This window comes from Dermatophagoides pteronyssinus, unplaced genomic scaffold (assembly GCF_027571235.1).
Source record: "Dermatophagoides pteronyssinus isolate colony J.1.1.1.1 unplaced genomic scaffold, Derpt_VIB-CSIC_2022.12 sq0007, whole genome shotgun sequence".
Taxonomy (NCBI): Eukaryota; Metazoa; Arthropoda; class Arachnida; order Sarcoptiformes; family Pyroglyphidae; genus Dermatophagoides; species Dermatophagoides pteronyssinus.
In genome coordinates, this window is record NW_027461531.1 from 1112722 (window position 1) to 1130481 (window position 17760).

The 17760-nt window shown below is 30.3% G+C and overlaps 3 protein-coding genes and 1 long non-coding RNA gene across 6 annotated transcripts; 2 read left to right on the forward strand and 2 right to left on the reverse strand.

The window, feature by feature from the left end:
* The first annotated feature begins 200 nt into the window (after positions 1-200).
* Positions 201-10733, forward strand: LOC142645167 (lachesin-like). Of its 3 annotated transcripts, XM_075820789.1 has the most exons (11): positions 242-257; positions 340-623; positions 8609-8760; positions 8821-9065; positions 9125-9296; positions 9351-9423; positions 9485-9530; positions 9584-9666; positions 9740-9776; positions 9844-10100; positions 10249-10733. In XM_075820789.1, the coding sequence occupies exons 2-11, from the start codon at positions 401-403 to the stop codon at positions 10716-10718; spliced, it is 1758 nt and encodes a 585-aa protein (XP_075676904.1). In that variant the 5' UTR covers positions 242-257; positions 340-400; the 3' UTR covers positions 10719-10733. The 3 variants fall into 3 exon arrangements, with proteins under 3 accessions (XP_075676905.1, XP_075676903.1, XP_075676904.1); XM_075820790.1 differs by having other exon boundaries at positions 201-623; positions 10253-10497; XM_075820788.1 differs by having other exon boundaries at positions 206-623.
* Positions 10734-10816: 83 nt separating this feature from the next.
* On the reverse strand, positions 10817-12771 carry Bcat (Branched chain amino acid transaminase). The gene is given in 4 exon segments (XM_027350249.2): positions 10817-11773; positions 11775-11807; positions 11860-12066; positions 12141-12771. Coding segments are annotated over 4 exon segments (1350 nt in total). The 5' UTR covers positions 12399-12771; the 3' UTR covers positions 10817-10921.
* Positions 12772-13510: 739 nt separating this feature from the next.
* und (methionyl aminopeptidase und) lies at positions 13511-15325 on the forward strand. The gene is given in 2 exon segments (XM_027350245.2): positions 13511-14071; positions 14073-15325. Coding segments are annotated over 2 exon segments (1443 nt in total). The 5' UTR covers positions 13511-13790; the 3' UTR covers positions 15235-15325.
* An 872-nt stretch (positions 15326-16197) lies between these two features.
* LOC142645171 (uncharacterized) lies at positions 16198-17353 on the reverse strand. The gene is made up of 3 exons (XR_012846336.1): positions 17025-17353; positions 16600-16952; positions 16198-16509 (listed from the first exon to the last, which is right to left on the reverse strand). It is a non-coding gene; the product is annotated as an uncharacterized LOC142645171 (long non-coding RNA).
* Between the last annotated feature and the right edge of the window lie 407 nt (positions 17354-17760).

The window sequence follows — 17760 nt, forward strand, 5'->3', positions numbered from 1 at the left end:
ATCAATGACTCACTAGTGTCACCTATGTTTTTTAAATCAATACATGTATATTCCAGTAGAATTTATCAATCATAGATGGCGTCTCAAGTTTGTCAGAATAGTTTTTCCGTTCATCTGCATACTGTACATGCGTTGTAAATATCATTATATTCTGGTTTTGAAAAATTCCAATCCACATTTAATTTGACTTGGTTTGATTTTCAACTGCATAGAGTCATTTGGAATGATGCCATTATCCGAGTAACAACCATCGACATGTAAATACCATTTTTTTCAAAAACAACAATAACCATTGACTAAGACTTGTTGAAATATTTATTCATTTTGGTCATGAACTAGAATTTTGTTTCGATATTCATGTGATTCAAAACTAGAATAAATCACCGACAATCACATAATCATGAATTGTGGTTATCATTATTGGATGGTAAATACCATTACCGTCATATTTATCATCATGACCATCATAATCTGTTTACAATCAGTTTCAATATTCGCCATTAATCGTAATACTGACAATCGTCTATTATCATTGTCATCCTCATATCAATACCAAAATCGTCGTCAAATGGAACGTAACTCACAACAATCGGATGACGGATTGGATTTTTCATTTAGTCAAGGTATGAACAAATAAATGGCTAACAACAATGTGAATACCTTTGCCACGATAAATCGATAAAAATAGTAATGAAATCGAAGATAGATAGAAAATAATTAACAATTACTTAAATTAATTAATTTGGTCGATTTTTGTTTTCGCCTCCTCCTATAGTCTCGAATGAAAAACGTACATGTCAAACAAATCGAATCGAACAAATTACTTTTTTTCTATCTAGCTATCTTTCTCTCTTTCTTTGTCGCTAGGATTCACAACACTGGTTTATTCATTATGTTTACCCCATATTCAAGCTTTTTTAATTATCAATTTCGATCGTATGAAAAAAAAATTTTTCATTTGTCTCTTACTCTTGATCCTAGAAAATTATGTCTTGTATATTTGTTTCGTCACCATGCTTGATGAATTCTTTCAATCATCATCATCATCATCTTGATGAGAACATTCTCTATAGTTATAATCGATTCTCTTCACCCAAATTTTTCTACCATACATACATCATTTATGGTATGTTGTTTGTATTTTTGTGCGTTGGGCCAAATCACCAAATCAATATATTTAATTAAGTGTTCAAGAGACTTGCTTGCTTATTCGATTCATTTTCTTCTTGTTTTTTTCTCTCTCTTCAACTTTTCTTACTTTATTATTCTGTATTCCATTTTCTCTCTCTAGCATTCACTTTTTTTTGAAATTCCGATCATTCTGACAACAATTGATAAAAAAAAATTAAGTAGAAAACAAGGGTGCAACTAACTTTTTTTTCTGTTTTGACTAGCCTGAAAAATTCTTACTTCTGGAACAAAAATATAGTGTTCAAATAATCTGTTCATACATTTTTTTTCTTGATTTTTTTCCCTCATTGATGATTGATTCATTTAAATCTGAATCCAGATAATTCCAGAGGATGACCAAAATTGTCATACTATAGCTTCATAGCTGTTCTGTTGTATCATTTGGTGAGCTATATTTAACCACCAAAAAAAAAGTAACATTCTAACTAATTCCATTTGATTCAATTTTTTTCGATTAGTTTGTTGATAAAAAAAAATGAAATAAAATTCAATTTTATCGATCAATCATTTTGATTTTTTATGGTATTGGAATTTAAAAATGGACATAAAAATAATCGTATAGTATCGACAACTCATTATTATTAATGGACTATCCATGAATGTATCAATCTCATACAATGATATCGATGTTTTGGTTTTCTTTTTTTTTCTTTGGATAGTCAATAAATCTCCCGTCGTTGTTTAGTCGAATATTGTATTCAATGCTTATACCGGTTACGGTAGTGAACGACAGCCATTCTTACGGTTCTTTAATCCATTTTACATTTCAGGAAAAATTGTTGTTTGCTTCAGGAAATTTGTTGGTTCAAAAAAAAAGTTTTCTTTATATTACGGATTCATATCACCAAAGTTTGAATGTTTCTTGTTATCGGCTAAGAATTTGTTTTTTTTCTCCCTTCTTCTTCTTGGTTAGTTAACTTAAACAAACAGATCATTTTTTCTTTTGGAACATTTATGGATTGCGTATATATCATCTTCATCATAATCATCAATGATGATGATCATGTTGAAAATTCAAAAGCATTACATTCCATCTGATTGGCTTTTGAAGAAAAATTCTAAGTCAACAGTTCAGAAAATTTTCAACAAAAAACAACAAACGAAACGATTACTAAACGAACTAAAACCAGACTATAGTATAAATTTTCAAGCTCAAATATAAACTTAACTGAAAAAAATCTCAAGACTTGTTTGTATTTTTTTTCTGTTTTGTTTATGCCCTTTTCCTCATTCATCGATTTGAATCTGGATTCTACTTTTTTTCTGATCTTTTTTCAAACATCAAATTATGGCTTATATTTCAATTTCATTTATATTCCAAACTTATTCACTGAAATCGGCTTTAACAATATTTTTTTTCAATGAAGTTTTTTTTCACATTTTTACATGAAAAATATCATGTTTGTTTAATGGATCAATTTTTTTTTGTTTTGTTTGGTCCATATGTTTCAAGATATTAGTTTGGTTTGTTTGTTTGTCCATTGGAATGATGAACTTTTAACTTTCATGATTTGATCCAACCGTATATAAACATAGATTTTTTATAGTTATGCTGAATAAATTGTCCACCTACTAAATGACCAAATGGCTTGATGATCGATGCCATGATGATTTTTTCTTTGAAATCATCATGATAACACAAAATTTGATTATATTTTTTTTTTGGTCTTTTCGTGGTCATCAACATGTAAAAATTTGAAGAAAAAAATTTTATACAAATTCAATATCGGCTGTTTTGTTGATTAAATTATTCTCTATAACTATAGTAAATGAATTGTGAAAGTTCTTTGGACAAAATCTGATTGAATGTTAGAGTAGATAGAAAAACTCAATTACTATGTAGTAGTATGGTAAATGACAGCAACAACGAAAATCCGATAATCGTGTTTTGTCGTATCCTCGTAGATCATGTAATGAGAAATGTTCAGATTCATTATGTGTTTTGGATGAGTCAAACATTTTCATCTATGTTAACTCTACTGTACTTTTTTTTCTACATAAATTACCGGCTTCACTTGACTTGATTTCTCAACCATTATCAATCGATCCATGATATACATTATCATTTGTGTTTGTTTCATTGTTTTTTTTCGTTTGTTTTCATCATTCTATTTCTAGTCTTAAAATAAATTATAGCCTCAATAACATTACAACCATCATATAATGTTCATGTTTCTTTACCATTACAATTGTTAAGCTAATATTATTTTGTTTTGTTTTTTTTCAAAAAAAAACCAAAATAATATTACTAGAATTTGAATGAATGTTACAAATATATAGCTAATAAACATCTGTTATTTTATTTTGTGATGACCATTTTTTTTCGAATATTTCCCTTTTCAAAATCATATTGTTTGGTAATAGCATCGAAATGTTTGAATGAATGATATACCACCTACCATTATTGCTTGGACAAAAACAACAACATTGAATCAAATGATGATAACATCAATACATACATACAACCGAACAAATATCATTATACGATTTCTGCCCTACTATAGAAAGTACATGTAAACCCGATGTGAAAAAAATACGAAAAAAATAAAATAAAATAAATTCCTATGTATAATATACTATTGTTGTAAATGTGTACCCAACTAACAAACATGGTTGACAACAACATCGACCAAAAAAATAATAAAGTTTACCAATTGAAAATGTAAATATTTTTTTCCCTTTAATTTATATGCATTCGGTAAAGAATCTAATGTACATTTTGAAGCCCGTTTCCCTTTATTATTATTATTATGTGTGGATATAACTGTATGATCCGATCTACCGTTCATTTTTTCTTTTTAAACTCATTATACAAGCCTGATTCGATGATATTCATTCCTGTCATTGTTGTTGTTGTTGTTGTTTGTGTGTGTGTGTTTCTTTTTTTTTAGTTACAAGTTTTTGTCAAACTTTCAATTGATATAAATGTCACTAGAAAATATAAAACACTTTGGGCATTGATTTATTTTGGAAAGAATTGAATTATATAATAGCATTGAAATGAATCAAGCTATGCTAATTTCTTTTATTCGTTCTTAAATTTATTTTCCTGTAAATTTCGAATAACAATTTTAAAATAATTCAATGTTTGACAATTCTATCACACTTAAAACTAACTAGTTAACATTTTTTTTTCGTTGTCGATGAGCTTAAAATTCAATTGAAAATTTTAATGCTGATTTTTTTGTGTTAATTTGGCTATCCGATGACGATGAAACAACAAAAACGGCAATTTCTTCTCTTTTTTCGCCAAAAACAAAACCAAGCATTTTTAGCAAAACAATTAATTCACAAAAACCTCAATCAATTACTTTGAATGTTGAATTTGGATTTTTTTCCTTGACGCATTTTTTTTAATTTCTTGTGAATGTTTCGCTATTTTAATTTTTGTTGATAATAAATTCTATGAGGATATTTTTTTACTTTTATGATGTATAGTTTTAAACAGTACCAACACTTTTACTTTCATTCACACATTGACAATCCAATTTTTTTTCGGGCTGTCGTTGAATAATTTTATTCCCTTTCTCTTTGTCTATTTCTATTTATTTTTAATTGCTCAAGTTTTGTTCATTCATTGCTTTGAATGATGAAAAAAAATCAAAGAAAAATTGATACTCACATCCATGTGTGGCTCAAATTTCGTATCATCAACATGATCAATTATTATGATCCTATTTCGGAATCCTATTCTACGAATGAACGAAAAAAAAGGGATACACGATAATTTGATTAGTAAACAAAGGGGTGAACATTTTTAATTGGATTCAATCGATGGCCAACAATTTTTTGTTTAACACTTTTTATTCTAGCCAATTTTTATTGCTTTACTTTAATATTTGTTGAACAAATATTGACCTAAAGATAGTCATGTCCAGTCAAATATTTATATACGACAACAATCACACCAAGTTTTGGGATTATTCACTACTCATTTTTTTCTTTTTTAAATAAATTCCTGTATTTTGTTTTTGTTTTGTTTTTTGATTTGCAAGTCCTCATTGATTTTTATGGAATTTTTTTTTTTGAAAATTTGATTTTAAAAAAAAATTCATGTCTGAAATTATTACAAACATATAGGATTTCAATATCAATAGGATTTTGATTGCCCTGAAAACAAGTCAAGATTATGATCATGATGATGTGGCTCAGTGAATTTAAATTCAATTTATTCCAAAAACAAGCTATATTGAATGCAAAAAAGAATTATAAATTGGCCTTTACAATTGGGCATACAAAAATACAAAGTTGTCGAAACTCTTCCGTAGGGCTTGAACAAAGAAAAAGAATAATATGAATCTTCCACTACTTAAAATTACACGTACAACAAATATATAATAAAGATAAAGAATCAGTTGATGTTCAATTCATATTCAATATTACAGTGATTTTTTCTTTCTTTTTTTATTATGGTTGCAACTTGAATTATTTCTTTATTTTTTTTTTGTCATTCATACCAAGTTTGTTTGGATTTTGTATTCCTAATTGGAATCCATCGTATGCAAACCCTGTAAAAATAGGCCAACTCTCTCTCTCCCTAATGATCGAACTATGATACATATGGTGGCCTTAATAATGATTTTTTTTCTTGTATTTCTTTATCTCAAATTTTCATTGAAAATTTGAATTCTATTTTGAATGATTCGATTTAAAATTCATAAATTTATATGACCAATTCTAAAAATAAAATAAAAAAATCTGTTCAATATTACATCTGTATTTATATTTGTATCATATTTTTTCGATTGATCTTTTATTATATTCATGTAAATTTTGTATTTATGTATATTTTTTTCAATTATCATCATCATGTTTGAAATTTGCCTCTGGTTTTCGTTGTAAAATATTTATTTATTAACAATGATGATGAGAATATAACCATATTGTTTCGCATCTCATCATCAATAGTTAACACTGTAGAACCGGCAGACAATCCGTTGAAAATTGTATATTGAAAAATAATTAAGTTATTTGTATGACATGACACATCATCATCATCAATGAACACACTTTTGCCCGTATTGATCTTGTGAATAATTTTCTCGATTTCATTGTTTGAATGTAAATTAATTTTTTTTCTACCTACCTTAATGCCCGAATATATTGTTGTTCATTGTTGTGTACAAAAAAAAAAATGGTAATAATCATATTCACAGACATTTATATATAGACAGCTAAACAAAATAATCACTTTGATAACCAACACAAAATGAATGCTAGCCTAGCAGGCATCGGGCAATGAATGAATTGCCCGATAGAGATTCTATATTTGATTGTCATTAGCAATGCGATCTCCATCTGAATCCAATCTATCTTCTCGCTTCTTGTATGATCACAATTTGGAATGCACGTTTCAGAGAAATTTTACTTTCTATTATTATTTTATTTTTATAACCATGGCCTCAGTTTTGCTATGATTATCTCAAATTTTATTCACCTTTAATGCTAATTATTAACCTGGGTAATTTTCGGCCACATACTGAATCTCGAAAAAAAATTCCAAATGATTTCAGTGCCTTTTTTGTGCATATTTGTGTATTTGAATAGGCAATGAGTTTGTAAAGGTAATCTGTTCAAATTCATAACAAAAGTCTGAAATTGATATCGCGTATGGTTCGTTTAGTTATTTTCGGTGGTTGATCATCATTGTAATAATTGTTGCCAATTAGCAATTCTATCCACTAGGTTTCCATAAAATTGCTTTATAATTTTTTCCCTCATATTCCATTTTCCCGGTTCAACTAATTTGTTTTCTATTTGTTTCTGTACGATTCTTGATTCTGGCTCTAAGTCAACTTCAATGATTCAATCTTTCTCCTGTCTTTTCTCTCATGAGTACATTTGCATACGGTTATAACAATCCGTCACGGTTTGCCTATGATCAAATAAAGTTGGTTTCTTCAACTAAACTGAATGATTCATTTGATATTCACACTAACAGTAAAAAAAATGTTAGACAACAAACAAGACTCGAGAGAGTTTATTTGAACCCGTACTTCATATTTCAATAAAGACAAAAACCTTGAGGTTAAATTTCTCATTCTCATCATTGATGATTACTATGACGCCCATCTATGATTATCCGATTCGATTCATTCGACACCATTGTCTAAAACAATTCGATTATCCTAATCAGCAACATAACATTGTCATTGTCACATGAATGGTCATTGATTAATACAATTATCGATGAATCCATCCTTTTTTCATCGATAGTTATAGCTTGTTTCTCATTATTGACAATGATAATTATAGCAATGGTTACCCAGTTTTGCAGACGAATCGAATCTACCAATTCTTGCATATGCAACGCAAACACTATTTGACTTTTAATCACTCCACTCTCAGTTTCGATTTGTCTGTCCGTGTGTTTGTTTTATCCATTTCCTTTGTTCTACAAAACTGTATTTCATCGATTTGGTTTTAATTATACATCTTTTGATTACTATTTTGGCTAAATGAAGCCATCATCATATTATAATGAAACCAGAAAAAAAGGGGCCATCATAATCGTAATAATGGTTGTAATTATATACTCAAATACAATATTGACCAACGGCAGCAATGTCAGCAACAATGCATGCAGCCAACAAATTAAGAGATCTCAATCACAATTAAAAATTATTCTATACACACCAAATTCCATGCCAAAATTCATCGACTACGGACGATACCAAATAAAAATTTTAGGCCAGGAAAATAATTGTATGAACATGTCGATACGCGTACCCCAATGTATAACCGGTACTCTTATTACGATTGTTTTTTCTTTTGTTATTGATGATGATGATGATGATGTGCCCGATGACTATGATTACCAAGTTATTCATTCATTCATTCATTCATAATTAGTTACCTTAATAGAATTGTGAATGAATTTTGTTATTAAAATAATAATTCACAATTCATTTTTTTACGCCCTTCTCAAACCGATTTCTTTTTTTTCATTTATATAAAAAAATGAATGACCACTTGGATGTCTGTATACTTCAAACAAACTTCCTATATGATTCATTCATTGTATTTTCATTTATTTATTCTATGAACAAGCTATACTTTTTTTCAACTATATTAATTGCTTCTTTTCAAATGAATACTTTTTACATTCCACATTTTTTTTAATATCACAAACCCTCTAGATTCATTTTTCAAATTTCATACAGAGTAATTATTCAAATGGATTTTTTTTTTTTGATCGGAAAATGATAAACTTGTATTCAAATGTGTTTATCCACCTTTTATATAATATTAGAATTTGAACATCACACACAAATGTAAATGTTTTCATTATTGTTGAAAGTCAACATCAAATTTGATTAACGAACTTGATAGTTCGATTGTAATTTATTATTCCTATTTATTTTCAAATGTTTTAATAATGATTTTTTTTTCTGTTGTTCGTGTGTGTTCCAAACAGAAAACATTTATATCAACAATGAGGATGATGTAAACGGTACAAATAATGAAAGTTCATTGCCAGAATTTGTTGGACACGTACCCAATGTTACTGCTCAGGTTGGTCGCGAGGCTCGTCTAGCTTGTATCATACGGAATTTAGCCTCATATAGTGTAAGTATTTAACACTTATCAATCATTATTTGTATACAATTGTCATCTTTGTATCTTTAGGCGGCATGGATACGTGACGATTTGAAAAGCATTCTAACATTACAGACACATATTATTACTCGAGATCCTCGGATATCATTGTTGGAGGAAAGCCAAATCGATAGTCAAACAGCTGGAGGCTATGTTGGACTCAATGGAAATGATTTCTTACCCGAAATACCCGGTTCATCTTTGGAACCAATGATGAATAGGATCCGATATTTCATATTAGTCATACGTAATGTTCAATTTTCTGATCGTGGTGGGTAAGTTTGAATTAAAAATTGACTCTTATTTGTCAATGAAAATAAATCTCTTCACTCAGGTATATGTGTCAAATCAACACTGTACCTTTACGTAAACAGATCGGATATCTAAGGGTAGTTGTGCCTCCAGATATCATTGACCATGAATCCTCTAATGATGTTTTGGTTCGAGAAGGCGATAATGTCACATTAAGATGTAAAGCTCGAGGCTATCCAGAACCCGTTATTGAGGTTTGTGTGTATTCATATGTATCTTTTTATGTGATTAAATCAGTCAATCATTAGTGGCGTCGAGAGGATGGAGCCCGTGTTCCGTTAGGTAATCGCTCCAACGGACACAATAATCGACATGTTATGGGTAGGTTACCACTTTTATTCATTTGTAATCCTTAATTCATTGATACACTACCTTTTTTTAGTCAATAAAACCGAAGGCGAATTACTGGAAATAGCCCGAGTGACAAGGTTATTATAATTTTATTTAATCCAACTTTTCATCATTTCAATTTCAAATGTAGAGTTCATTCTGGAGCATGGCTTTGTATTGCATCGAATGGTGTAATGCCATCAGTAAGCCGTCGAATATTGCTTAACGTACAATGTAAGCCATGATTGACTTTTCATTCATCATTTTTTTTCTTTCAATTATATTCTTTTGCTCTGAATTGTTTTAGTTGTTCCACAGATTTGGATACCAATTGAAGAGATCGGGTAGGTTACTGAAAGTTGAATTAAGGTTCAGTTTGTCGTTATATTTTGGAAAAATATGTTTATGCAGAGCGCCATTTGGTTCTAATATTACATTGGATTGTCATATCGAAGCCTATCCACTTCCATTAAATTATTGGACATTTGGTTCACAATCACAAAGTATCTACATAAGCGGACCGAAGTACGAAGTATCGGTAAAAGAAAAGGGCTATAAACGTCATCTCAAGTTGACCATACAATCTTTATCATCCGAAGATCTGGGCCTCTACCAATGTCATGCTCATAATTCTCTTGGACGTCAGGTGAAACAAGTTAAAGTTTATTGTAAGTAAATTAATTGCATGTCAATCGATTCAAAATCGATTTGTAAACCTCTTTCAAATCCCTCCTTTCTGTTGTTCATTCAATTATAATCATTGTTCATTTCTTTTCCTCTTTCATATCATTTCACATCTGGATCACAAATAATAAGCCAGCAAAATCCATCAACAAAGTCAATCAAAATGGAATCCAAATGATCGTAGCCAACAGCCGCCGTTACCCAAAAGAGTATCATCGACATCAATCGATCCAATGACAACTACGACGAAAAATAACGACAAATCGAAGAGAAAACGAAAAAGAAAGAAAATTAAATTGACCACAACAATTCCGCGAAAAGAATGGAGTGCTGTTTTGGATGGCGGTCCCCGTTTCAATGACAAATTGATGATGACAAATATTTCGGATCGTAATTTCGATTTGAATCGACGATCGTCAAAAAAGAAAAATATTCGACCATCAGATGATGATGATGAATATTATAATGAAGACGATTATTATTACGATGAAGATGATAATAATTATTACGATGACTGTGTTCATCATAAATTTGAAATGTTCTTCATGATGGTCGTCATTTTTAACACTGTACTATCAATTCCTCGATACTTCCTATATTGATTTATTAAACATTAATTTTTTTTTGAAATACTTTGAAAAAGTTTTTGCTTGTCGGTTCTATTATTAATTCATTCAATGTAAAGATCATTATAATAATAAAAAAACAACGACAACAGAACATCGATCGATTTTAATCATCAGTAGATAGTCGGTTTGACTTTGTCATTAATTTTTTCCTTGAAATTTAAAAATTAACCAATTGATTATAAAGTAGATCCAATTATTTGCACCCAATCTCCGTATTCTTTGATTCCGTATTGAATATCAAGTAATTCCTTGAACAATTTCAATGTAAATTCATGTTCAGGTATGTTGAGCAATTGTTTTTCAAATAGAATCTGACCAATTGGGCATACAATGCATGCTGTTCCTGAACCAAACATCTCAAGCAGACGATTTTCAGCCAGCAATTGTTTCACTTCAGCCATAGTAATTACACGTTCAATCACTTCAATTTCATTCTGTGACCTAATCAGCTCGATCAAAGATTGTCTCGTTACTCCAGGTAATATTAGTCCCTCAGTCAATGGTGGGGTGATCAATTGTCGCTTTCCGTTTGTATCTTTCATTAGCATGAATATATTCATTGTTCCAACTTCGGTCAGCTCATGATCAGGACCGTAAAGCCAAAGCACTTGTTGTAATCCTTGTTTGATGGCTTCTCTTTGCACTAACATTGTAGGTGCATAATTAGAACCCAGCTTACGGTCACCGGAACCACCTTGCCAAGCTCTAACATATTTTGGATCAGCTAGTAATGATACTGGTTTAAAACCTGTACTGAAATATGGGCCTACTGGTCCAGTTACGACGAATAGTATAGATTTGGTTGTCGGGGACACCCCCAAAGCTTCGTCAGTTGCTATCATTGTTGGTCGAATGTAAAGTGAAGCTTTGGATTCATATGGAGGCACCCATTCCCCATCAATGATTAGTAATTTTTTAATAAGCTCCATCAATTGTTGACCATCGAAATCAGGTAGACAAACTCGAGCTGCCGACAGCCGCATACGTTTCATATTCAATTCTGGTCTAAAGATTCGAATGCGTCCATCGAGTCCTCTGGTAGGCTTTCATTCCTTCGAAAATCTAGATGTTTTAAAATGATAACAATAAAATGATGACAATAATAGATACATACTTCAGGAGCATAATGAAAAACTTTGGCGAATGGATGTAAACAAAATGGATGAACGGGAACAATTCGTGGTGTTTGCCAGCCTTCGTTTTGATTCCAATGAATTTCGATCATATGATCAGAGCAGTGTTGACCAAACACCAATTCTTTCCAATCAGGCTTTTTTGATCGATCTTTAGTATCCAAAATGTTGATAATAGCATCATTTGCCTTTTAGTTACAAGATGCATAATAAATGGTTAATAAATGTGCATGTAATATATTATGGTTATGATATTTATCACCTGAAAGGAATTTGGACATGGTTCCAGTTGAATTTGATTATAATGGACATGATTGGAGAATCTTCGCTTTGTTAGAAATAGATTTTGTCTTTTTTTAGATGACTCGCTATGTAACTGCCTTGATGATGAATGTAAAAAGTTGGAAGACTCTAAACACAGTATGGAATGATGACAATCATGGTCAATCATGGCTACCATGTTGGCTGATCTAAGTAAATTTCGTTGAACACTCCTTCCAATAATTGCAAATGAAATCATTTTTTAAAAAAATAAATTTAGAAGTTTTTTTTGAACAAACAATTTTCACTCAAATAAATAGTCCGAGACCGAAATTCTTTAAATGGATTCGTTGAATTGGAGACTAGTTGTTAATTTTTTAGCGTGGCCCACTGCCACTTTTTTTAATCGTATTCGAATATCCGTTATTAAAATTGGTCACAAATGGAAATCAATCAATCAAGTGATGTTTATTTGGGATCGAAAAAAACAACATCATGTTTGTCAGCAAGTTAGTTATAAAGTGATTATCATCACCATCATAATCATCGTTTGAATCATCCATATCCAGATTCGCTATCCTGATTGTTCTAAGGTAAACAAGATCTTCATACACATACATGATCATCTCTCAAGACATGGATGCTACTGCCAGCTTGCTTTTTTTCATCATTAATCTCAAGTCATTTCGTTTGATGACGACATTCTCATTATTTGATTATTATTCATATCTATCAATATCGATGTTTTTTTAAAGAAAATATTTAGCAAATACAGGCAGTGACATTTGTAATAAGTTATCTTCTCGATCAAAATTTCACTCGTTGTTACAAGCGAGAAAATCGTCGCCAAACTATAGCAATCATTTTGATCCAATTTTTCATTTCTGCTGCTGAATAATGGTAAAAGTTGAATGACACATTAAATGATTAAAATAAAATATTTCATTAAATATGGAACATCTTTTCAGTTTGGTCAAGTTTGGAAGGAGTGATGTCATTCTAAACATTAATTTATTAATTTATTGTGTATCTTGAGGTAGCTTGCCATCTTGATTGCGTTTCAAGGCAATCAAGATTGATAATCTCGATCAGTAGACAATCAGCCATAGATGTTTGAAAAAATATTCGGTTTTCTCATCGATTTATCATCAATGTTTATCATCATCATCATCATTTATAAGGATCGTATGATCAACTCAATTATCTCTTCATTTTATGTGGTTTTTTTGATATGTTATGTTTATAAATCAATCAAAAACAACTTGTTTGTCATTTATTCGACTTGTTTTTTGTTGATGCTGTATTGATTGTAATGTGATTAAAAAGGAAACTAAACGAATCTGCATGATCATGCTGCTGCTGCTATGCATTAATTTGGAAAATAAGTCCAACATATTCCTAAAAAACATATCAGATACTAATATTTCTTTATATTTGCAATTATTATTCTGTAAAATAATTTAAACCGGATATTTAAATTGTATTTTTTTCATCCATATTCAACTCAATGGTTTTTTTTTTTGCTAAAAGCAAAGCGACTGCTGTCATACCGATTGTGTTTAAATAGTGGCCTGTATTCCACGTGCTCGCTTGTTTGGCCAATTAATTTGATGTTATTTTTCAATTTTTAATTGAAAAAATTCGAATAATCATGTCTGCAGCAATAACCGATGTTGATAAAGGTGAACAACATGTTGATGCCGAAGCAAATGAATACATTTCAGATGATGAGAAAAACAACAATGACGGCGATTTGAGGCAAGAATCAAAAGGTAGTAATGCTAAAAAGAAAAAGAATAAAAAAAAGAAAAAACAATCGGCTACCGAATCAGATACCATCGCCGAGACTCCTGATGAAGTCCAAGAAATTTCAGATAAAATCGAATCGCAATTACAAATGGACGATCTTGAAGGTGAAGGTGACGGTCCTATAGCAAAATCCAAAAAAGAAACGACACCGCAAAAAGAAACCGACTATCACTTCTCCTCTTGTTCAAACTGATCCTCCATCGATTCCCATTAAAGATTTATATCCAGATGGCAATTTTCCGCTTGGTGAAATCTGTGAACATCCTGGTGTGGATGAAAATACTGCCAAATATCGCATCACATCGGCTGAAAAAAAGGCAATGGATGAAGCATCTGAAGATCAATATCGAGATCTTCGTTGTGCGGCTGAAGCTCATAGACAAACTCGTCAATATATGCTAGACTACATTAAACCGGGTATGACAATGATTGAAATTTGCGAACGTTTGGAAGATACGGCTCGAAAATTAATTGCTGAAAATGGGCTCGAATCTGGATTAGCTTTTCCAACTGGATGTTCGTTGAATCATTGTGCAGCTCATTATACTCCAAACGCTGGTGATAAAACTGTACTTCAATATGACGATGTTTGTAAAATCGATTTCGGTACACATGTTAATGGTCATATCATCGATTGTGCATTCACATTAACTTTTGATCCAAAATATGATGAACTTTTGAAAGCAGTCAAAGATGCCACAAACACAGGAATCCGTGAAGCCGGTATTGATGTACGACTTTGTGATATTGGAAAATCGATACAAGAAGTCATGGAGTCTTATGAACTCGAATTGAATGGTAAATCATATCCGATAAAATCGATTAGAAATTTGAATGGCCATTCAATTGGTCCGTATCGTATTCATGCTGGAAAAACGGTTCCAATCGTGAAAGGTGGTGAAGAAACCAAAATGGAAGAAGGTGAAGTCTATGCCATCGAAACATTTGGTTCTACTGGCCGTGGATTGGTGAACGATGATATGGAGACATCACATTACATGAAAAATTTCCACGTCCAACATGTGCCCTTAAGATTGACCGGTTCGAAGCAGTTGTTAAATGTTATCAATCAGAATTTTGGCACCTTAGCATTCTGTCGTCGATGGCTTGATCGTCTTGGTCAAACTCGATACCTAATGTCATTGAATGATTTATGTAAAAAAGGTATCGTGGATCCTTATCCTCCGCTTTGTGATGTCAAAGGATCATATACGGCCCAATATGAGCATACGATTATTCTACGGCCAACATGCAAAGAGGTCGTTTCCCGTGGTAAAGATTATTGATTGATAATTTAATACATTGTAATTTTTCTTGCTAATCAGAATGATTTCTTGATTTTATTATATTGGAATAAATTTGTTTTCTGAATTTTGATATTACTGTATAGTAAAATGATTTATAAAAGTTTGACGATTTCAATTGGATGAATTGGCAATTCACTTCATAAAACAACAATTGATTGCATAAGACTAAGTTATGCATCAATGTCTTTCAATCAATCCAAATAATTCCTGGTTTTTCGTAATTATACAAACCTGCAGTAGTTTAGTGATGAGCATACGAACTAAATTGAAAAACAACAAAAGTAATTGCCAAAAATAATCAAAAAAGCCTTGGGCTTTTCAATTTACTTTTTATTTTATTTTGGCTTTTCTTAAGAAACTTTTGGACAACGAATAAATTTCATTGAATATTGGTTCTCTATCATTCATCATGTGATGATGATTATTCATTCATTTATATGGATCAATTTTATTAAAGTGGAGTGTAATTCACGGATCACTTCTTTGATCATAATCAACAATCAATGTTTACGTGGCAATTGTTAAAATTAACGACGAAAAAGTTTTCAAGTGGTCTTTTTTTTTGCCAATCGACCCAATTCTTTGTTATGAATTCATTGTGCGCAATCATAATTGTAAATCGAATCGAATATTGTCTCCCATAAATATATGATGACTATAGGTAACTTTCGATTATAACACAAACAAATGAAAAACATTTTTGACAAATAAAATTCTATTCAAATGAGATTCAATTCAATTGATTTTATTTATTGTCAAATTTGTTCCAAATAGCTGATTTGATATTAATTCTATGGGATCTAAGTCGATTTTTATCATATGACCATATATAAATATCGATATGGCTTTTATGGCCATTGTTTTTATGATAAACCAATACATTTTATTTAAATTTTATTGGGCCATCATCATTTTTGGCAAAATAAAAAGAATACAATGTGATTCGTTATTATATGTTAAATTTTTATTCGATTTTGACCACATTGAATCTATAGGATGGAAATCCCCATTTGAACTAAACAAATTTATTACTATTTTTCATGCAATTCTCATTGTTGATCGGTTTTTTTGCTTCACATTCATGTTTGGAACATGATATATTGAAATTTGGTAGTTTAAATTTTCGTATCCAGATCAAATTTTGTTTTTGTTTTTGTTTTTCGATATATTCTAAACAATAAAGAATGTATGTTCATCACCAATCATTGTCATTGTTGAAAAATTTTTTTCTTGCCATCATAACCAGTGATGATTCTTTCGACATAGTAAGAATGGATTTAAAATTTGTTTTTTTTCTGTTTTTTTTTTTTGCTGATTTTACAATAAAATTGTATAGATACTTACAATCGGGGAATTTTTTTTCTCAAAGAAAATTTTACCACACAAATATAGATGTGGTCCAGTCAGTTTTCAACAATGAACAATTTTTGTTGTTTTTCTTTTTTAGTTCTGCTTTAATCAGCAAAATAAAAAAAAAATTCTTGGAATGTATGGCCATCTATTTTAAATTTAGTAATCTGCAAATAACAAATTACTGAGCCGGAAATACGGCCCAGGTGTCGACCATTGTAATATAGCTATTTTTTATATTTCCTATAGAAAACTTTCATGAGTAAAGATTATCGAAATCAACCTTGAATGCCAAAAAAAACAGCAGCATCAAGTGTGATTCACAATCGATTTATATCAATAAGGAACTAAATGTATATCGTATTGAAAAAAAATGAAAAAAAAATTATTTGATTGGATTATTTGATAAACTATTTTACCGGTGCTCGCGTGACCAATGGTCATCATTTTTTTTCTGTTTTACTTGCTCTAATTCTTTTTTTCTTGTCGATCTTAATGTTTTGTAGACAATTTCATATTCGAATTTGTAATTCGTGCGTGTGTGTGTCTGTGCCAAAAACAGAATATTTCCATCTGTTCGATTATAGATTTTTTTTTTGGCTGCCTGATCATTTGAGTGAATTTTTTTTATCCATTTCCATATGGACTATAGATAGTATTGTGAACTGGTTTCAAGCTTTCTCCGAACATAATTGATATTTCGTTTGTTTTGTTTTTGTTTTTTTGGCTCAAAACCCATTAACCACCATTTCGGATTGTTACATTTATTTATTGTTTTGTTTCAATTTCAATTATACATTAATGTACATTTTTTTGTATAAAAATAAAAAATAAAAAACGATAACAAAATTTCCAATTTAGTTAAAGTAAAAAAAAGAAGGAATTTTTTTAAAAAAGAAATTTCAAATAATGCCTGCCATCTAGGGAAAAGTAGATTTAAAAATTTAAATTTTATCAGTTTTTAGGATTTTTTTTTCTAAAAAAATGTACTTCAAACATTTTTTTGCAAATTCAAATTTAATTATGGAATTGCAGAATTTATTGAACATATTGGTTAAATTTTTAAAATTGTTTACAATCGAATTTGAATGCAAATCTAGAGGATTGATTATCAATGGTTAAACCTGATCCTGTTAAAAATAATCAATTTTGTGG